At 45.2% G+C, this 24,170-nt stretch overlaps 2 protein-coding genes across 3 annotated transcripts in view; both read right to left on the reverse strand.

Moving 5' to 3' along the window:
* LOC311125099 (focal adhesion kinase 1-like) overlaps window positions 1-24,170 on the reverse strand; it is a gene marked incomplete at its 5' end in the record, with an annotated part of 1,344,976 nt that overhangs the window by 481,045 nt on the left and 839,761 nt on the right. The gene's annotated exons all lie outside the window — the stretch shown is intronic.
* Window positions 1-24,170, reverse strand: part of LOC311110282 (CUB and sushi domain-containing protein 3-like) — a gene marked incomplete at its 3' end in the record, with an annotated part of 541,145 nt that overhangs the window by 400,420 nt on the left and 116,555 nt on the right. Inside the window, 1 exon segment of the mRNA XM_084152993.1 lies at window positions 8,768-8,975. Within this exon segment, the coding sequence (XP_084009119.1) occupies window positions 8,768-8,975 (208 nt within the window).

A 24,170-nucleotide genomic window follows, 5' to 3' on the forward strand; every position in this document is an offset into this window, starting at 1 on the left:
AACTCCATTACTGCTGGCATATAAGAACTCCATTACTGCTGGCATATAAGAACTCCATTACTACTGGCATATAAGAACTCCATTACTACTGGCATATAAGAACTCCATTACTGCTGGCATATAAGAACTCCATTACTACTGGCGTATAAGAACTCCATTATACTGGCATATAAGAACTCCATTACTGCTGGCATATAAGAACTCCATTACTACTGGCGTATAAGAACTCCATTACTGCTGGCATCTAAGAACTCCAATACTGCTGGCATATAAGAACTCCATTACTGCTGGCATATAAGAACTCCATTGTCATGAGCCTCTCACTCCACCGGGTTACCACCTTAATTTTCTTCCACTCTGCTCACCACTCTCTCTACTCAGCCTAACTAGCTCCACCTGTCCCTGCTCTGCTCTGCTCTAATTACTCTGCCAGCTGCGCTGCATTACCCACTACCTCTCCCAGTATTTAAGGCCCTGTCTTTCAGCTCTCCGGTGTCAGATCGTCTGCAAAGCTCACACCCGGAACCTGTTTGCTCGCGCTTCTGGCTCACCCTGGTTTTGTGACCCCGGACCTGCCTGATTTTTGGATACTCTTCTGCCCCAGGAGATCCAGACCTGCTTCTGCCATAACGACTCCTGACTACTCTTCAATCCCGGTAACTCTGACCAGCCTTCTGCCTTGCTACTACGTATTTTGGATTTCCCTTGAACTGTACTGCTGCCTTGTTTCATTCCGCCCTGTTGTGTCTGTGTCTCCCCCCCCCAGGACTTCTGGACCACCCACCACCGGCTTCATAGGACGCATCGCTGCCACTGGGGGGGGCACAGACCCAGCACATTGGACGGGATCCCTGTTACCCCTGGAGCCTTCATTCACTCCCTACTTCCCTTTTCCCTTAAGTTTTAATAAACTTTCTGGTGTGACGCAATTGTGGTCCTCTGGTCGTCTGTCTGAACCGTGACAGTACGATCTGACCATTATGGACTCAGCGCACACTTTCCCCGACATGGAAACCGATGAGCATGAGCAGCAGTTCCAGCAGCAGCAACAACAACTCGCCATGATCATTCAACTCCTCACCAACCTTACCCCAGCCAGTCTGCCCACCAGCCCTGCCCCCGAGTTACCTGCCCCGGTCATTGCAGCCGCTGCTCCGGAACCCAAGATTGGAAACCCCGAGCGGTTCAACGGCGATTCAACCCAGGTCCGGCCATTCCTGACTAGCTGCCGACTTCAGTTCTCCTTGCAGCCAAGGACCTTCGCCACGGAGGGGGCTAAAGTTGGGTATGCCATCACTCACCTGACGGGCCGAGCTCGACTCTGGGGAACAGCAGAGTTCGAACGTCAAACCCCCGCATGTGCAACCTTCGACCTGTTTGCTGAGGAGATGCTGAAGGTGTTTGACCTGGATTCACCAACCGCAGAGGCGTCTCGTGAACTGTTCAGTATTCGACAAGGCAGACGTACAGTCGCAGACCATTCCATCGACTTCCGAACCCTGGCTAGACGAAGTTCTTGGAACACACCATCGTTGGTGGACGCGTTCTTCCATAGTTTGGCTGACTATATCAAGGACGAGTTGGTCTCCCATGAACTGCCTTCCACTCTTGATGAAGCCATCGCACTGACTGTCAGGATCGACAGAAGGATACAGACCCGTCGTCGTGAGAGGGGGCGCCAAGGTCCACCTACTACCGGCATTCGGAGAGATCCGACTGGGCTCCTGTCATCTACTGCCACTCACCCAGGTCAGCTTGATCAGTCTGAGCCTATGGAGATTGGGCGAGCCTCTCTCACTCCTGCAGAGCGCCAGCGCCGCTTCACCTCAAACCTCTGCCTCTATTGTGGAGGTGATGGACATCGTGTGGTAACCTGCCCTTTAAAGGGCCGAAGCTCACCGGGCATAGGGGGAGTCCGGTTGAGTTCAATGACCATCCAGTCCTCCGACCGCAAACCCCTGCTGCAAGTTCACCTCCGCCTCTCTGACTCAACTCACACCCTGGCTGCTCTGGTGGATTCTGGCGCCGAAGCCAACATAATGGACATCAAGCTGGCACGCCAACTGGGACTGGAGAACCTCCGTTTGACACCTCCTATTCCTGCCCGGGCACTGGACGGACACTTACTCGGATCGGTCACTCATGTCACGGCCCCGGTCTCGATGGGTCTGTCCGGAAACCATCAAGAAACTATCCAGTTTCACCTGCTCCCCTCTCCAGGCCAACCCCTCATCCTGGGTTACCCATGGCTCCGCCGGCACAACCCTCAGCTCGACTGGGTGACCGGGGTGATCAGGGAGTGGGGAGAGGACTGCCACCGAACCTGCCTGCTTGCTGCCGCACTACCCCCTCGGCCAGTACCTACTAACTCCGCTCCTGACCTCTCCAATGTCCCAGAATGCTACCATGGTCTCAGAGAAGTGTTTAACAAAGCAAGAGCCACATCTCTGCCCCCTCACCGACCGTACGACTGTGCCATCGACCTCCTCCCTGGAACGGCCCCTCCAAAGGGTCGTCTTTATTCGTTGTCTGCTCCTGAAAGAAAGTCCATGGAGGACTACATCAATGGCTCTCTGTCCGCAGGATTAATCCGTTCATCTTCATCTCCTGCTGGTGCTGGCTTCTTCTTTGTGGGGAAGAAGGACGGATCTCTTCGCCCCTGCATCGACTACAGGGGACTCAACGACATCACAGTGAAAAACCGTTACCCTCTGCCTCTGCTCACCTCTGCTTTTGAGTTGCTCCAGGGAGCCACTGTTTTTACCAAGTTGGATCTCAGAAACGCTTACCACCTAGTGCGGATCCGGGAGGGAGATGAATGGAAAACCGCATTCAATACACCAACAGGCCACTACGAGTATCTGGTTATGCCTTTTGGCCTCACCAATGCTCCTGCTGTGTTCCAGGCTCTAGTGAATGATGTACTGCGGGACATGTTAAACAAGTTTGTCTTCGTTTACCTGGATGACATCTTAATCTACTCCAGAAACCTGTCTGAACACACCCGCCATGTCCAGCAAGTCCTTCATCGTCTTCTGGAGAATTCCCTCTACGCCAAGGCAGAGAAATGTGAGTTTCACGTCAAGACAGTGGCCTTCCTGGGAGACATAGTGGCAGAGGGAAGTATCCAAATGGATCCTGCCAAAGTATCAGCAGTCACTTCATGGCCAGTTCCGGAGAACAGAAAGAAGCTGCAACAGTTTCTGGGGTTTGCTAACTTCTATAGAAAGTTTATCCGGAACTACAGTACCGTTGCTGCCCCTCTCACTGCTCTAACCAGCACCAAGCAACCCTTCACCTGGACCCCAGCAGCCGACAAAGCCTTCAGTACCCTCAAGGTGAGGTTCACCTCCGCTCCCATCCTCCAGATGCCTGATGTGGACCGGCAATTCATTGTGGAGGTGGACGCCTCGGATGTGGGAGTTGGTGCTGTGATTTCTCAGTGGGCTGCGGAGGATAGGAAGCTCCATCCCTGTGCCTTTTTCTCACGTCGGTTGTCCCCCTCTGAGTGCAATTACGACATAGGGAACCGTGAGCTGCTGGCTGTGAAGCTTGCCTTGGAGGAGTGGCGTCACTGGCTGGAGGGGTCCACCATTCCATTTCTCGTTTGGACCGATCATAAGAACTTGGAGTACATCCGCACGGCCAAACGGTTGAACTCCAGGCAGTCCCGCTGGGCCCTGTTCTTCACCAGGTTTAATTTCACTCTGTCATACCGGCCTGGATCACGCAACACCAAGCCAGACGCCCTCTCCCGTCAATTCCAGAAGGATGACACCCCCTCCAAGGACCCTGTGTCGATTCTGCCAAGTCCCTGCATCGTTGCAGCTCTGACCTGGGCTGTTGAGGAACAGGTGCTGGAGGCTCTCCGTAACCAGCCAGGTCCCAGCACTTGCCCAGCTGACCGCCTTTTTGTCCCCGAAGATCTGAGGTCCCAGGTCGTTCAGTGGGGACATGACTCCCGCCTAGCTTGTCACCCTGGCTCCACCCGCACTTACAACCTGCTCGCCCAGAGGTTCTGGTGGCCCTCTCTGAGAAAGGATGTACGGGAATTCGTCCAAGCCTGCCCCATCTGCAACCAACACAAGTCGTCCTGCCAGCCCCCAGCCGGATTGCTGCAGCCCCTGCCTGTGCCCAGACGTCCCTGGTCTCACATCGCCCTTGACTTTGTCACGGGGCTGCCCCCTTCAAGTGGCATGACCGCCATTCTCACCATAGTTGACCGTTTCAGCAAGATGGCACACTTCATTCCCCTCCCCAAGCTCCCAACCGCCAAGGAGACCGCCCAGGTGGTCCTGGAACACGTCTTCCGGATCCACGGACTGCCAAAGGATGTAGTTTCTGACCGTGGTCCACAATTCTCCTCCGCTTTTTGGAAGGAGTTCTGTCACCTGCTGGGAGCCACAGTCAGTCTGACTTCCGGATTCCATCCCCAATCCAATGGGCAGTCAGAGCGGGCTAATCAGGAGCTCGAGAAGGCACTGCGATGCATGACTTCACGCAACCCCCACTCCTGGTCGCAGCAATTGACATGGGTGGAGTACGCACACAATTCTCTGACCTGCTCTGCCATCGGTATGTCCCCTTTCCAATGTGTTTATGGATACCAGCCTCCTCTATTTGCCAGCCAGGAAGAGGAGGTTACTTGCCCATCTGCACTTGCTTTTGCCCGTCGATGTCGCCGCACCTGGTCACAAGCCCGAGCCACACTCCTCAGATCCGTTGCCAGCTACACTACCGGGGCCAACCGTCGGAGAATTCCTGCTCCCACCTACCATGTTGGTCAAAGGGTGTGGTTGTCATCGAAGAACCTGCCACTCAGGGTGGAGTCGCAGAAGCTGGCACCTCGGTTCATTGGCCCATTCCCTATCATAAGAGTGATTAGCCCAACTGCTGTCCGGCTCCAACTGCCTAATTCCCTGAGGGTGCACCCCACTTTCCATGTGTCTAAGATTAAGCCCATCCATGAGAGTCCGCTGGTCCCTGCTGCGCCTTGTCCTCCTCCTCCACGGCTCGTCGATGGTGGTCTGGTTTACACCGTCCGCCGCCTGCTTCGGTCCAGACGGAGGGGTAGGGGTCTCCAGTACCTCATTGACTGGGAGGGCTATGGACCTGAGGAAAGGACCTGGGTGCCAGCTAGTCGGATTGTGGATAGGACTCTCATCACCGCTTTCCACCAACGGCATCCTGATCAACCTGCAATCCGTAGGGGCCGCCCCAGAGGGGTCCCTAACCGTCCTGCCCGCTCGGCTTCCTGTCCTGTGCCTGATCCTGTCTCGGGACCTGTCCCATCTCCCGACCACGGCCCTCCGGCTTCCTCCGAGGATGAGGACGTTCACTCGGACCGTTCGGAGGAGTTCTAGCCCTCCTCCGGCTCCCCTCCTCCCGCCCGGCGTGGTGTTGCTCTTGGGACTTCTGGGGCCGTCCCTTGGGGGGGGGGTTCTGTCATGAGCCTCTCACTCCACCGGGTTACCACCTTAATTTTCTTCCACTCTGCTCACCACTCTCTCTACTCAGCCTAACTAGCTCCACCTGTCCCTGCTCTGCTCTGCTCTAATTACTCTGCCAGCTGCGCTGCATTACCCACTACCTCTCCCAGTATTTAAGGCCCTGTCTTTCAGCTCTCCGGTGTCAGATCGTCTGCAAAGCTCACACCCGGAACCTGTTTGCTCGCGCTTCTGGCTCACCCTGGTTTTGTGACCCCGGACCTGCCTGATTTTTGGATACTCTTCTTCCCCAGGAGATCCAGACCTGCTTCTGCCATAACGACTCCTGACTACTCTTCAATCCCGGTAACTCTGACCAGCCTTCTGCCTTGCTACTACGTATTTTGGATTTCCCTTGAACTGTACTGCTGCCTTGTTTCATTCCGCCCTGTTGTGTCTGTGTCTCCCCCCCCCAGGACTTCTGGACCACCCACCACCGGCTTCATAGGACGCATCGCTGCCACTGGGGGGGGCACAGACCCAGCACATTGGACGGGATCCCTGTTACCCCTGGAGCCTTCATTCACTCCCTACTTCCCTTTTCCCTTAAGTTTTAATAAACTTTCTGGTGTGACGCAATTGTGGTCCTCTGGTCGTCTGTCTGAACCGTGACATCCATTACTACTGGCATATAAGAACTCCATTACTACTGGCATATAAGAACTCCATTACTACTGGCATATAAGAACTCCATTACTACTGGCATATAAGAACTCCATTACTGCTGGCATATAAGAACTCCATTACTGCTGGCGTATAAGAACTCCATTACTGCTGGCATATAAGAACTCCATTACTGCTGGCGTATAAGAACTCCATTACTACTGGCATATAAGAACTCCATTACTGCTGTCATATAAGAACTCCATTACTACTGGCATATAAGAACTCCATTACTGCTGGCATATAAGAACTCCATTACTGCTGGCATATAAGAACTCCATTACTACTGGCATTTAAGAACTCCATTACTGCTGGCATATACGAACTCCATTACTGCTGGCATATAAGAACTCCATTACTACTGGCATATAAGAACTCCATTACTACTGGCATATAAGAACTCCATTACTGCTGGCATATAAGAACTCCATTACTACTGGCGTATAAGAACTCCATTATACTGGCATATAAGAACTCCATTACTACTGGCATATAAGAACTCCATTACTACTGGCGTATAAGAACTCCATTACTGCTGGCATCTAAGAACTCCAATACTGCTGGCATATAAGAACTCCATTACTACTGCCGTATAAGAACTCCATTATACTGGCATATAAGAACTCCATTACTGCTGGCATATAAGAACTCCATTACTACTGGCGTATAAGAACTCCATTACTACTGGCGTATAAGAACTCCATTATACTGGCATATAAGAACTCCATTACTGCTGGCATATAAGAACTCCATTACTGCTGGCATATAAGAACTCCATTACTACTGGCATATAAGAACTCCATTACTACTGGCATATAAGAACTCCATTACTGCTGGCGTATAAGAACTCCATTACTACTGGCGTATACGAACTCCATTATACTGGCATATAAGAACTCCATTACTGCTGGCATATAAGAACTCCATTACTGCTGGCATATAAGAACTCCATTACTGCTGGCATATAAGAACTCCATTATACTGGCGTATAAGAACTCCATTACTGCTGGCATATAAGAACTCCATTACTCCTGGCATATAAGAACTCCATTACTGCTGGCGTATAAGAACTCCATTACCACTGGCATATAAGAACTTTTTTTACTGCTGACGTATAAGAACTCCATTATACTGGCATATAAGAACTCCATTACTACTGGCATATAAGAACTCCATTATACTGGCGTATAAGAACTCCATTACTGCTGGCATATAAGAACTCCATTACTACTGGCATATAAGAACTCCATTACTGCTGGCGTATAAGAACTCCATTACTGCTGCCATATAAGAACTCCATTACTACTGGCATATAAGAACTCCATTATACTGGCATATAAGAACTCCATTACTGCTGGCATATAAGAACTCCATTACTGCTGGCATATAAGAACTCCATTACTGCTGGCATATAAGAACTCCATTACTGCTGGCATATAAGAACTCCATTACTACTGGCATATAAGAACTCCATTACTACTGGCATATAAGAACTCCATTACTGCTGGCATATAAGAACTCCATTACTACTGGCATGTAAGAACTCCATTACTACTGGCATATAAGAACTCCATTACTGCTGGCATATAAGAACTCCATTACTACTGGCATATAAGAACTCCATTACTACTGGCATATAAGAACTCCATATAATCTTGTAGGATGCACTACATGCCTTGCAAAAGTATTCATCCCCCATGGCGTTTTTACTATTTTATTGCATTGCGACCTGTAATTTAAATGGTTTTTATTTGGATTTCATGTAATGGACATACACAAAATAGTCCAAATTGGTGAAGTGAAATTAAATTAAAAAATTACGGAAAAGTGGTGTGCATATGTATTCACACCCTTTGCTATGAAGCCCCTAAATAAGATCTGGTGCAACCAATTACCTTCAGAAGTCACATAATTAGTTAAATAAAGTCCACCTGTGTGCAATCTAAGTGTCACATAATCTGTCACATGATCTCAGTATAAATACACCTGTTCTGAAAGGCCCCAGAGTCTGCAACACCACTAAGCAAGGGGCAACTTGAAAAATATGAAAACATGAGAGATGAAAAAGAGCCATTGGCCTCTCCCCTAAACACAGCAATACTTATCCATGTGATTCCTGTCATCAGTAACAAATTAGTATACAGGAATAGAGGAGGTAATCGATAGACACATTTTCCAACAATCAATAGAACACTGTGCTAAAATATTGTAATTACAAGCACATTAGAAAATATTAAGCACTTCCAAAATGACTAATGATTATTTCCATTTACTTGTAAGCAATAACTCATAAAACATACTATAAGAAAAACCCGGCACCAACACACACATGCAGATTTGTCAGTATGCTAGGCCAAACAAGTTCAGCGTACAGTGTAGCCATTTCTGGTGGCAACGTGACTATGTGATTGCATCTGTAAAGTAAAGGCTTACCTCAGATTGTATACATCGAAAGTAGGACTCAACTTTTGTCCTCTTATTGCTTCACATCAGGTGATTCACATTTTTCGGTCAGTGAGTGACAAGCACCACCAGACAGAATATGACCATTGATGAACTGAAACACCGACCAGACCAACACAGACAGAGAGAGGCGCAGCAGTTATCAGCAGACTCACCATATTGTCGGAGGCTCAGACCCTTCCACTTCCAAGTAGTCATATTTTTCCTCCGTCTGGAAGTCTGTAAAAATGATGGAGATGGTGTCTCCAGGATCAGCAAGTATGGTCCACGTACAGTCCGCACTATTGTAATATTCACTCGGGAAATTGGGACTTGAAATGATGCCACTTGAACCCCTCAGAGTATCACCACATGTGTCCTCAGCTGTCAATCAAACGGAAAGACTTCTGTTAGGAATCGGGCTTAACTCCACATGTAAGTAGTATACAGCAGAAAATAACAGCTGAACCTTTTTTTGTTTGGTTTTTTGTAGTTTTTTGACTGAGGCAACGTCATATGTATGTTTCTTTGTATATATTTAAAAAATATATACAACCATTTTACCACATACAGTATGGATTTTTTATCCAGCCAATTTCAAAATTATGAATTCAATTAATTACATTGTGGCAGCTTTTGTATGCCACATATAATATCTTACAGTATTTAGTGGTCTCTCTCTCTCACCTTTGTCATGACTATTAATTGGCTCCATCTATACATGGGTTCTTGGAATCAAAAGGTCCCAGCTGTATTTCCCAGCAGGCTCTGCCCTTGTCTTATTTCTCCTTTTTAATCAAGGACTTACAATTTAATTTGAATGAAGTTTAGATTTAGATTAAACCGGATTCAGATTAGTTTTTTTTTTATTGTTGTTTTGGAAATGTTTGGATACATATGTACAGATAAAGACACATGGACTGGTCTGTGCAGACATTATAAATTATATACATATAATTTATACAGAAACGCAAACATATAACACAACGTATAGATCCACGTATACATGCATGCACATGGTGCGTGACCGTGTGCATGGATATACAGTGAATAAGGTGCAAAGTGATGCTCATTGGAGGATCACTTTTATCCAGAACTAAAACAGAATTTTGAGGGAACAGGGACACAGACATAGACTCACTGAGGAACAGACATTGGCATGTGAGGTGCAATGACTTACATGCCAATGTTTTATTCAAACAATCTACAGCAGGGATAAACGTAGAAACATTATTTCATCCACACACATGCTCGTACATGCACATATTCACAACCACACAAAGGCACAGAAACAGTCACATGCACATATGCACACCAAAAAACACACACACACTCAAACACACACAAATACACACACACACTCAAACACACACAAATACACACCCAAGTACTCAAACACACACACACACACACCCACGCACTCAAACCCACACACACACACCCACGCACACAAACACACACACACACAAATACACACCCACGTACTCAAACACAAACACACACACCCACGCACTCAAACCCACACACACACGCACACAAACACACACACACACACACACACACACACACACACCAACGTACTCAAACACATACACATACACAAACACACACACATACACACCCACATACACAAACACACACATATACACACCCACGCACACATACACACACACGCACACAAACACATACACACCCACACACACGCACACACACACATACACACCCACGCACACAAACACAGACTCAGTGATCGGCCATTCTGTATCAACTCTCCTGTCTTCACTTTATCATCCTGGCATGCAAAGATTCACTGGGGCCGAGGAACCCTGCCATCCAGGACCTCTATACCAGGCAGTGACAAAGACTCCAGCAACCCAAATCATAGACTGTTCTCTCTGCTACCACACGGCAAACGGTACCAATGCAAGTCTGGAACCAACAGGACCATGAACAGATTCTTCCCCCAAACCATAGGACTTCTAAACAAGACTGATAAATAGCTAATCAAACAGCTACATGGACTACCTGCATTGACCAATTTTTGCACTAACTCTATTGCACTGACTCTGTGCACACACACTTGACTCTACCCACACACTCACACATACAGTGGGGAATTTTTTATTTATTTAGTCAGCCACTAATTGTGCATGTTCTCCAACTTAATAAGATGAGAGAGGCCTGTAATTTTCATCATAGGTACACGTCAACTATGACAGACAAATTGAGGAAAAAAAATCCAGAAAATTACATTGTAGGATTTTTTATGAATTTATTTGCAAATTATGGTGGAAAATAAGTATTTGGTCACCTACAAACAAGCAAGATTACTGGCTCTCACAGACCTGTAACCTCTTCTTTAAGAGGCTCCTCTGTCCTCCACTTGTATTAATGGCACCAGTTTGAACTTGTTATCAGTATAAAAGACACCTGTCCACAACCTCAAACAGTCACACTCCAAACTCCACTATGGCCAAGACCAAAGAGCTGTCAAAGGACACCAGAAACAAAATTGTAGACCTGCACCAGGCTGGGAAGACTGAATCTGCAATAGGTAAGCAGCTTGGTTTGAAGAAATCAACTGTGGGAGCAATTATTAGGAAATGGAAGACATACAAGACCACTGATAATCTCCCTCGATCTGGGGCTCCACGCAAGATCTCACCCCGTGGGGTCAAAATGATCACAAGAACGGTGAGCAAAAATCCCAGAACCACATGGGGGGACCTAGTGAATGACCTGCAGAGAGCTGGGACCAAAGTAACAAAGCCTACCATCAGTAACACAGTACGCTGCCAGGGACTCAAATCCTGCAGTGCCAGACGTGTCCCCCTGCTTAAGCCAGTACATGTCCAGGCCCGTCTGAAGTTTGCTAGAGTGCATTTGGATGATCCAGAAGAGGATTGGGAGAATGTCATATGGTCAGATGAAACCAAAATAGAACTTTTTGGTAAAAACTCAACTCGTCTTGTTTGGAGGACAAAGAATGCTGAGTTGCATCCAAAGAACACCATACCTACTGTGAAGAATGGGGGTGGAAACATCATGCTTTGGGGCTGTTTTTCTGCAAAGGGACCAGGACGACTGATCCGTGTAAAGGAAAGAATGAATGGGGCCATGTATCGTGAGATTTTGAGTGAAAACCTCCTTCCATCAGCAAAGGCATTGAAGATGAAACGTGGCTGGGTCTTTCAGCATGACAATGATCCCAAACACACCGCCCGGGCAACGAAGGAGTGGCTTCGTAAGAAGCATTTCAAGGTCCTGGAGTGGCCTAGCCAGTCTCCAGATTTCAACCCCATAGAAAATCTTTGGAGGGAGTTGAAAGTCCGTGTTGCCCAGCGACAGCCCCAAAACATCACTGCTCTAGAGGAGATCTGCATGGAGGAATGGGCCAAAATACCAGCAACAGTGTGTGAAAACCTTGTGAAGACTTACAGAAAACGTTTGACCTGTGTCATTGCCAACAAAGGGTATATAACAAAGTATTGAGAAACTTTTGTTATTGACCAAATACTTATTTTCCACCATAATTTGCAAATAAATTCATAAAAAATCCTACAATGTGATTTTCTGGAGAAAAAAATAATAATTTTGTCTGTCATAGTTGACGTGTACCTATGATGAAAATTACAGGCCTCTCTCATCTTTTTAAGTGGGAGAACTTGCACAATTGGTGGCTGACTAAATACTTTTTTTCCCCACTGTACTTACACCGACACCCCAACACACACACACACACACCAACACTACATACGCCCGCACACACATAACATGCGCAGACATATATATTGACACCACACACACACACACACACACACACACACACACACACACACACACAAACACTTTCACACTTAGTCTATTATCCATCCTGTTGCCTAGTGACTTTACCCCTACCTACTGTATATGTACATAGCTACCTCAATTACCTCATACCTCTGCACATCGAACTCCCTGTATATAGCCATGTTATTATCTGGTACTCCCTGTATCTAGCCATGTTATTACCTGGTACTCCCTGTATATAGCCATGTTATTACCTGGTACTCCCTGTATCTAGCCATGTTATTACCTGGTACTCCCTGTATATAGCCATGTTATTACCTGGTACTCCCTGTATATAGCCATGTTATTACCTGGTACTCCCTGTATCTAGCCATGTTATTACCTGGTACTCCCTGTATATAGCCATGTTATTACCTGGTACTCCCTGTATATAGCCATGTTATTACCTGGTACTCCCTGTATCTAGCCATGTTATTACCTGGTACTCCCTGTATATAGCCATGTTATTACCTGGTACTCCCTGTATCTAGCCATGTTATTACCTGGTACTCCCTGTATATAGCCATGTTATTACCTGGTACTCCCTGTATCTAGCCATGTTATTACCTGGTACTCCCTGTATATAGCCATGTTATTACCTGGTACTCCCTGTATCTAGCCATGTTATTACCTGGTACTCCCTGTATATAGCCATGTTATTACCTGGTACTCCCTGTATATAGCCATGTTATTACCTGGTACTCCCTGTATATAGCCATGTTATTACCTGGTACTCCCTGTATCTAGCCATGTTATTACCTGGTACTCCCTGTATATAGCCATGTTATTACCTGGTACTCCCTGTATATAGCCATGTTATTACCTGGTACTCCCTGTATCTAGCCATGTTATTACCTGGTACTCCCTGTATACAGCCATGTTATTACCTGGTACTCCCTGTATATAGCCATGTTCTTTTTACTGGTAATTGTTATTCGTCAACCACTGTATAGTTATACTCTCTGGGCATTTCGCTTACTCACAGGATGGGGCTTGGGCGGGTATCTCTCTCTCTCTCTCTCTCTCTCTCTCTCTCTCTCTCTCTCTCTCTCTCTCTCTCTCTCTCTCTATATATATATATATATATATATATATATATATATATATTTGTCTTTAACTCTGTATTATTGGAAAATGACCTATAAGTTAGTCTACACCTGAAATTTATGAAGCATGTGACGATTGATCCAGAGCTGATTACACAGTCTGATGACCGGGGAAAAGTCAAATTACATAAACTTTTAATAACAATCCCTTTATGAATACCATCAATAATACAAACACCAGATATAATGTCAATGAGCTTGTGACTGACAGACAGGCTCATCAGGCCTCACTTAGGGGAAAAGGACAGAAGCACAGAGAGGGAAAATATAAAGGTTGGGTTAATATAGGCTAAGTGACTTTCTCTATAATAATACACTCACTGACGTTATACTAATACTCACCGGCTTTCTCTATAATAATACACTCACTGACTTTCTCTATAATAATACACTCACTGACTTTCTCTATAATAATACACTCACTGACTTTCTCTATAATAATACACTTACTGACGTTATAATAATACTCACCGGCTTTCTCTATAATAATACACTCACTGACTTTCTCTATAATAATACACTCACTGACTTTCTCTATAATAATATACTCACTGACTTTCTCTATAATAATATACTCACTGACTTTCTTTATAATAATACTTTCACTGACTTTATAATAATACTCAACGACTTTCTCTATAATAATACACTCACTGACTTTCTCTATAATAATATACTCACTGACTTTCTCTATAATAATACACTCACAGACTTTCTCTATAATAATACACTCACTGACTTTCTCTATAATAATACTCCCTGACTTTCTCTATAATAATATACTCACTGACTTTCTCTATAATAATACTCACTGACTTTCTCTATAATAATATACTCACTGACTTTCTCTATAATAATACTCACCGACTTTCTCTATAATAATATACTCACTGACTTTCTCTATAATAATACTCACCGACTTTCTCTATAATAATACTCACTGATTTTCTCTGACCTATAAGCAAAGTTTTATTGGAAAACCTTATTTTTTAAAATAATAACATGTTTTCTTTGTTTATTTGCATTGTGATTTTTAGAAAACAACCAGATGTGTAAAGTAACTACAGTGCCTTTCAAAAGAATTCAACCCCCTTGGCGTTTTTCATATTTTGTTGAATTACAACCTGTAATTTAAATGGATTTTTATTTGGATTTCATGTTATGGACATACACAAAATAGTCCAAATTGGTGAAGTGAAATTCAAAAAATAACTTGTTTCAAAAAATTCAAAAAAATACATAACAGAAAAGAGGTGCGTGCATATGTATTCACCCCCTTTGCTATCAAGACCCTAAATAAGATCTGGTGCAACCAATTACAGTGGGGAAAAAAAGTATTTAGTCAGCCACCAATTGTGCAAGTTCTCCCACTTAAAAAGATGAGAGAGGCCTGTAATTTTCATCATAGGTACACATCAACTATGACAGACAAAATGAGGAAAAAAAATCCAGAAAATCACATTGTAGGATTCTTTATGAATTTATTGGCATATGATGGTGGAAAATAAGTATTTGGCCAATAACAAAAGTTTCTCAATACTTTGTTATATACCCTTTGTTGGCAATGACACAGGTCAAACGTTTTCTGTAAGTCTTCACAAGGTTTTCACACACTGTTGCTGGTATTTTGGCCCATTCCTCCATGCAGATCTCCTCTAGAGCAGTGATGTTTTGGGGCTGTCGCTGGGCAACACAGACTTTCAACTCCCTCCAAAGACTTTCTATGGGGTTGAGATCTGGAGACTGGCTAGGCCACTCCAGGACCTTGAAATGCTTCTTACGAAGCCACTCCTTCGTTGCCCGGGCGGTGTGTTTGGGATCATTGTCATGCTGAAAGACCCAGCCACGTTTCATCTTCAATGCCCTTGCTGATGGAAGGAGGGTTTCACTCAAAATCTCACGATACATGGCCCCATTCATTCTTTCCTTTACACGGATCAGTCGTCCTGGTCCCTTTGCAGAAAAACAGCCCCAAAGCATGATGTTTCCAACCCCATGCTTCACAGTAGGTATGGTGTTCTTTGGATGCAACTCAGCATTCTTTGTCCTCCAAACATGACGAGTTGAGTTTTTACCAAAAAGTTCTATTTTGGTTTCATCTGACCATATGACATTCTCCCAATCCTCTTCTGGATCATCCAAATGCACTTCAGACGGGCCTGGACATGTACTGGCTTAAGCAGGGGGACACGTCTCGCACTGCAGGATTTGAGTCCCTGGCGGCGTAGTGTGTTACTGATGGTTGGCTTTGTTACTTTGGTCCCAGCTCTCTGCAGGTCATTCACTAGGTCCCCCCGTGTGGTTCTGGGATTTTTGCTCACCGTTCTTGTGATCATTTTGACCCCACGGGGTGAGATCTTGCGTGGAGCCCCAGATCGAGGGAGATTATCAGTGGTCTTGTATGTCTTCCATTTCCTAATAATTGCTCCCACAGTTGATTTCTTCAAACCAAGCTGCTTACCTATTGCAGATTCATTCTTCCCAGCCTGGTGCAGGTCTACAATTTTGTTTTTGTTGTCCTTTGACAGCTCTTTGGTCTTGGCCATTGTGAAGTTTGGAGTGTGACTGTTTGAGGTTGTGGACAGGTGTCTTTTATACTGATAACAAGTTCAAACAGGTGCCATTAATACAGGTAACGAGTGGAGGACAGAGGAGCCTCTTAAAGAAGAAGTTACAGGTCTGTGAGAGCCAGAAATCTTGCTTGTTTGTAGGTGACCAAATACTTATTTTCCACCATAATTTGCAAATAAATTCATAAAAAATCCTGCAATGGGATTTTCTGGATTTTTTTTTCTCAATTTGTCTGTCATAGTTGACGTGTACCTATGATGAAAATTACAGGCCTCTCTCATCTTTTTAAGTGGGAGAACTTGCACAATTGGTGGCTGACTAAATACTTTTTTTCCCCACTGTACCTTCAGAAGTCACATAATTAGTTAAATAAAGTCCACCTGTGTGCATTCTAAGTGTCACATGATCTGTCACATGATCTCAGTATATACAGTGAGGGAAAAAAGTATTTGATCTCCTGCTGATTTTGTACGTTTGCCCACTGACAAAGACATGATCAGTCTATAATTTTAACAGTAGGTTTATTTGAACAGTGAGAGACAGAATAACAAAACAAAAATCCAGAAAAACACATGTCAAAAATGTTATGAATTGATTTGCATTTTAATGAGGGAAACAAGTATTTAACCCCTCTGCAAAACATGACTTAGTACTTGGTGACAAAACCCTTGTTGGCAATCACAGAGGTCAGACGTTTCTTGTAGTTGGCCACCAGGTTTGCACACATCTCAGGAGGGATTTTGTCTCACTCCTCTTTGCAGATCTTCTCAAAGTCATTAAGGTTTCGAGCCTGACGTTTGGCAACTCGAACCTTCAGCTCCCTCCACAGATTTTCTATGGGATTAAGGTCTGGAGACTGGTTAGGCCACTCCAGGATGTTAATGTGCTTCTTCTTGAGCCACTCCTTTGTTGCCTTGGCCGTGTGTTTTGGGTCATTGTCATGCTGGAATACTCATCGACGACCCATTTTCAATGCCCTAGCTGAGGGAAGGAGGTTCTCACCCAAGATTTGACGGTACATGGCCCCGTTTATCGTCCCTTTGATGCGATGAAGTTGTCCTGTCCCCTTAGCAGAAAAACACCCCCAAAGCATAATGTTTCCACCTCCATGTTTGACGGTGGGGATGGTGTTCTTGAGGTCATAGGCAGCATTCCTCCTCCTCCAAACACGGCGAGTTGAGTTGATGCCAAAGAGCTCGATTTTGGTCTCATCTGACCACAACACTTTCACCCAGTTCTCCTCTGAATCATTCAGATATTCATTGGCAAACTTCAGACAGGCCTGTATATGTGCTTTCTTGAGCAGGGGGACCTTGCGGGCGCTGCAGGATTTCAGTCCTTCACGGCGTAGTGTGTTACCAATTGTTTTCTTGGTGACTATGGTCCCAACTGCCTTGAGATCATTGACAAGATCCTCCCATGTAGTTCTGGGCTGATTCCTCACCGTTCTCATGATCATTGCAACTCCACGAGGTGAGATCTTGCATGGAGCCCCAGGCCGAGGGAGATTGACAGTTCTTTTGTGTTTCTTCCATTTGCGTAAAATCGCACCAACTGTTGTCACCTTCTCACCAAGCTGCTTGGCGATGGTCTTGTAGCCCATTCCAGCCTTGTGTAGGTCTACAATCTTGTCCCTGACATCCTTGGAGAGCTCTTTGGTCTTGGCCATGGTGGAGAGTTTGGAATCTGATTGATTGATTTCTCTGCGGACAGGTGTCTTTTATACAGGTAACAAGCTGAGATTAGGAGCACTCCCTTTAAGAGTGTGCTCCTAATCTCAGCTCGTTTCCGGTATAAAAGACACCTGGGAGTCAGAAATCTTTCTGATTGAGAGGGGGTCAAATATTTATTTCCCTCATTAAAATGCAAATCAATTTATAACATTTTTGACATGCGTTTTTCTGGATTTTGTCGTGTTATTCTGTCTCTCACTGTTCAAATAAACCTACCATTAAAATTATAGACTGATCATGTCTTTGTCAGTGGGCAAACATACAAAATCAGCAGGGGATCAAATACTTTTTTCCCTCACTGTATACACTTGTTCTGAAAGGCCCCTGTGTCTGAAACACCACTAAGCAAGGGGCACCACCAAGCAAGCGGCACCATGAAGACCAAGGAGCTCTCCTAACAGGTCAGGGACAAAGTTGTGGAGAAGTACAGATCAGGGTTGGGTTATAAAAAAATATCCGAAACTTTGAACATCTCACGGAGCACCATTAAATCCATTACTAAAAATTGACAGAATATGGCACAACAACAAACCTGCCAAGAGAGGGCCGCCCACCAAAACTAACGGACCTTAGGGCATTAATCAGAGAGGCAACAAAGAGACCAAAGATAACCCTGAAGGAGCTGCAAAGCTTCACAGCGGAGATTGGAGTATCTGTCCATAGGACCACTTATGTGTGGTCCTCTGTAGCTCAGCTGGTAGAGCACGGCGCTTGTAACGCCAAGGTAGTGGGTTCAATCCCCGGGACCACACGTACACAAAAAAAATTATGCACGCATGACTGTAAGTCGCTTTGGATAAAAGCGTCTGCTAAATGGCATATTATTATTATTATTATTAAGCCATACACTCCACAAAGCTGGGCTTTACGGAAGAGTGGCCAGAAAAAAGCCATTGCTTGAAGAAAAAAAAAAAGCTAACATGTTTGGTGTTTGCCAAAATGCATGAGGGAGACTCCCCAAACATATGCGAACCCATCGCTGATGACGTCCTGATCGTAGGCTGTGGTGACACAGACGAAGAAGCTGTACGCGACCACAATGTTAAGGTCCTGGCACTGAAGGAGCGCTGCCGATCAGTTAAGCTGCGCCTTGGCCTGAAGAAGCTGCAGTTCAAGGTGAAAGAGGTCCACTTCCATGGCCACATTCTCTCGGCCAAAGGCCTGAAGAAGCTGCAGTTCAAGGTGAAAGACGTCCACTTCCATGGACCCAGACAAAGTCAGAGCGATCCTCGACATGCCAAACCCGTCTGATGCAAAAGGAGTACAGCATCTCATCGGCTTTGCAAACTATCTTGCAAAGTTCATGCCACTCCTATCAGCAGTCTGTGAGCCTCTGTGCCGGTTTGCTGGACAAAGACACACCATGGAACTGACTACCCAAACACGAGGCCGCAGTGCAGGATATGAAATCTCTGGCTTAATCCATTCCAGTGTTGCGCTACTATGACATCACGAAGCCTGTCACAATCCAGAGCGACTCCAACCGAAGTTGACTTGGATGCCAGCCCGTTGCATTTGCCTCGAGAGCGTTCACCCCCACCGAACAAAACTATGCACAAAATGAGAAAGAGTGCCTCAGCATCGTCTTCTCCTACCAGCGCTTCCATCACTACTTATATGGTCGAGAGCTGGTCACCGCTGAAAATGACCACAAACCACTCATTGCCATATTCAGTAAACCTCTCCTCAATGCGCCCAAGAGGCTTCAAAGCATGCTCTTGACTCTGCAAAACTACAGCCTGAAGGTCGTCTACAAGCCAGGACCAGAGATGTAAATCAGCGACACACTGAGCAGGGCAACAGCACAATGTACAGGCAGAGGTACTGCCTACCAGCGGCATGCCATCTGTTCGCTACAGCAGGAACAACAAGATGTTCAACAGATCAATCAGACAGACTACTTAAACGTCACAGATCACCGCCTAGCCCAGATCAGGCAACACACTAACAAGGATGAACACCTACAGTCACTGAAGTCCATGGTTCTCACAGGTTGGCGGTACCTGAAAGCGGAGACACCTTTCACAGTGAGAGAATACTGGACCTTTCGAGATGAGATCAGCATGCAAAATGGCATCTTGTTCAGAGGTCAGAAGGTCATTATCCCCAAATCATTACGTCCAGAGATGCTAACTCGCATACACTGCAGTCACGTTGGAGGTGATGCATGCTACCACCAGGTACGTGAAACATTATACTGGCCAAACATGCAATCAGAAATGAAAGACTTTGTCAGCAGCTGTACCACATGCAATGAGTACGCTCATGAACAGCAAAAGGAAACCATGATGTCGCATGAACTGCCCACAAGGGCCTGGCAAATTGTCAGCATGGACTTATTCAGCCACAGATCACTACTCTGACTTTTGGGAAATTGAACTGCTCCCTGACTTGTCTGCAGAGACGGTCATAAAGCGCTGCAAGGCGCAGTTTGCAAGGCAAGGCAAGGCCAGCCTGACAAGGTCTTCACGGTCAATGGCCCACAATTCACTCCACAGTTCAAGCGTTTCTCCTCAGAATGGGAGTTTGACCAACGTCATCTCCTCTCCAAGACACCCAAAGGCAAATGGCAAGGCAGAGTCAGCTGTCAAGATTGCAAAAAACCTGTTAAGCAGGGCCTTGCGTGACAGCAACGACCCCTGGAAAGCCATCTTACGTTGGAGGAACACACCCACCGAAAACATGGACAGCAGCCCAGCACAGCGCCTTCTGTCCAGACGTCTGAAGACTACCATCCCTGTAGCTAACAAGCTACTTGAGCCCTGCATCATGGTTGGCGTCACGGACAACCTGCGCCACAGAAAGCAGCTCGCTAAGTGCTTCTATGACCGGACTGCTCGAGACCTACCAGAGCTGGAGGTGGGTGAAACGATAAGGATGAAACCGCTGACGGGAGACCACACAGGACTTTGGAGGCTGGGCACGTGTCTACAGAGAGCTGCACCATGTTCTTACCTGGTGGATGTTGGTGGCTCCCTCTATCGTCGCAATCGGGTGGATCTGCAGCAGAGCAGACAACAAACCAGAACACGCCATACACTCACCTAGATGAGCTGGATCACAGCCCAGGCCTAAGGGCAAGGGGCGCAGAATTGAGACATGAGCCAACTGAAGGTGAGGCTTCTACCCCACCAAGCTCTCCAGCTCATGGTCTTAGTCCTACAGGATAGGCTTAGGGACTGTGTTAACTTGTCCTCTGTTTATATACAAAGAAAAATAAACAAAAAAGAGGAAGATGACAACTGAAGTAAAAATAAAATGTAATGCTTTTTCAATTGTTATGACTTGACTGTTAAGAACTTAATGTTGTGCCGTTATGTTTGCACTTTCTATTGAAAATGATGATGTTACGGAGTCTAGTTGATAGGTAATCGACTAGCTGGGCTGTTCCCCGGACTCCGTGTGTACAATGCTTGAACAAGGCTATTGAACTTGACATTTGTGTTCGTCTTCATTCTTTTATCCAACGTATCATACTGAAACAGCATCCTTCTTAGGCAGTAATTGTTCTTGGATTTCTGGGATTGCATTGTCTTCGTCGCCGTTCATTTCCCCTCGCTAATGAACGAGGCTAATCGCAACATCACTTGCGAGAACTGCCAACAACAGGTGTTGGGAAGCATGGGGTAGAACACGGCTCTGATTGAATGCTGTAGTCTTGGTTGAAATAAAACTGCATAGATGTAAGTGTTGAGCTCCCGGAGCGCAATGCGTTTTTCTATGTCGTTTCACTTTAATATATGCCGCGCCGTTCCATAGACTATTGTTTAATGCAAGCAGGAACGTTGTGTAATCATAGAAAATGACCGGACATAGGCAAAATTGCTTCAGTATGAGATAGAAATGTCGGTGTCGGTAATTACCGGTTTATCATCCCAGCTCTACTTTGTGATGAACATTAATTAGCTGCAGATAAATAAACAGTGGGGTACTCAATGCTCATACTCGAATCACGGTTAATCACAAATTCAAATTAAGCAATAAGGCCTGAGGGGGTGTTGTGGCTAAGGGCTGTTCTTAGGCACGACGCAACGCGGAGTGCCTGGATACAGCCCTTAGCAGTAGTATATTGGCCATATACCACAAACCCCCTGAGGTGCCTTATTGCTATTATAAACTGGTTACCAACGTAATTAGAGCAGTAAAAAATGAATGTTTTGTCATACCAGTGGTATACGGACTGATATACCAGGGCTGTCAGCCAATCAGCATTCAGGGCTCTAACCACCCAGTTTATGAATAGGATTGAATAGTGGTAATTTCCTGGTTTTAGAAAACATTTAAATCCTTAGAAAAACAAATAATACCTCTTAGATGAAAGAAACGACTCAATGAGTGATGTGCACTAATCAAATCAAGATACTTCAACAATGATAGGGCCTTGTCTGTGGAGAGAAATTGCATTAAACCATATTTCTCTAGATTTGGAGATGGCTCTGCCTTGACTAGCATTGTAATGCAGAGGCGATGTCTGCCTGGCTATGATAAATTCCCTTTGGAAAACATTATTGTCAGTCATTTGTGAAATCAATTCTGCATTCCACTGCTTCTTTTACTGCCAGCTCTCACCGAAGAGCAGAGCCAGAACACCAACCTCAGCATTTAATTTCAACCTGAATCATAATAATGGAAAACATATAGGACTCAGTCAGAAACGAAATCCACGTGCACCACAATATGTGCTGCACTGCAGGAGATAACACCCACCATAAATACCCCTAACACTGGTTAAAATGGACCAAGGCTTTCAGTTTTCCACCTATCAAGGTCCGATGACATTTCCCACCTACCGAGGGCTATCGAAGACACATTTTCATTGGACAGCTTTAGACTCCCAATATGCAAAGCTGTGACTGAGACTGTTTATTGGATGACAGGCTTTTTTTTTAAACAGAAAGTGTTTGTTGGAGATATCAATGTCAGTGCCCTGGGACAACCTGTCAGCCTTGTCACAGACAGACCACTCAGCAGAGAGTGTACCCCTCCACTACGGACTAGCCTATAGTGTTGTCACACAAATAGGCCCTAGGAGACAGCCTAGCCATTCTCCTGGTGTTAGTCTCCACTCGACGATGATCTCTGTTGGTAAACTTCCAGCAGCTAGCTAACAGAGCAGGGGAATGATCTTCTACACTGCATCATTCCCGAAGCAACAGCACAAAACAAAGGAAAACAAAGGCTGAATGAATCGGTTCTGTACACAACGAGCCATCAACTCACCTATATATCACCTATTGGAAAGACACCACAAAAAATCTAAGTAAACTTCAATGCAATTTGGCTCTAAACAGACAGTACATGGTGGCAGACTATCTGACCACTGTGACTGATAGAAAACTGAGGAAAACAATGACTAGGTACAGACTCAGTGAGCACAGTCTGGCTATAGAGACCGGTCGTCACAGGCAAACCTGGCTGCCCAGAGAGGACAGGCTGTGCTCACTCTGCCCCCGGGGAGAGGTAGAGACAGAGCTGCATTTCCTATTACACTGTGACAAATACTCAGACCTAAGAGAATCTTTCTTTCCCAAAATTATCATTCAGTACAAAGAATTTGAAACTATAAAAGAGGAAGAAAAAATCTAATATTTATTGGGTGAAAAGCCAAAATGTGCAATTTTGGCAGCCAAATATGTGTCCTCCTGCCACAACCTGAGGGACAGTCAGTGAAAAGTGTAAGGTAATGTCAATAATATTACCTGTTTTGTTTTGGCTTTCATACCATGTAATGTGTCTTCTTAGTCAAGTTGAGACTGGTCGACTACTATTGCTTTAATGTATTGTTATTCTCATTAATATTGTTGTTGTAGTTGCTGTTAATGGTAAACCCATTTCCACTACTACTATTATTATTGCTGTTGGTCCCACCATTTTTGTTATATGTATACTTTGACAATGTAAGTAATTTAACTTGCCATGTCAATAAAGTCTATAGAATTGAATTGAATTGAGAGAGAGCGAGACACAGCGAGAGAGAGAGAGAGAGAGAGAGAGAGAGAGAGAGAGAGAGAGAGAGAGAGAGAGAGAGAGAGAGAGAGAGAGAGAAGAGAGAGAGAGAGAAGAGAGAGAGAGAGAGAGAGAGAGAGAGAGAGAGAGAGAGAGAGAGAGATTGAGAGAGACACAGCGAGTGAGAGAGAGAGACACTGTATATATACATAATATGACATTTGAAATGTGTTTATTCTTTTGGAACTTCTGAGTGTAATGTTTACTGTTAATATTTATTGTTTATTTCACTTTTGTTTATTATCTACTTCACTTGCTTTGGCAATGTTTACATACGTTTCCCATGCCAATACAGCCTTAAATTGAATTGAATTGAATTGAGAGACGGAGACAGA

The sequence above is a fragment of the Coregonus lavaretus genome (assembly GCF_964263955.1).
Source record: "Coregonus lavaretus genome assembly, chromosome: 3".
Classification (NCBI taxonomy): domain Eukaryota; kingdom Metazoa; phylum Chordata; class Actinopteri; order Salmoniformes; family Salmonidae; genus Coregonus; species Coregonus lavaretus.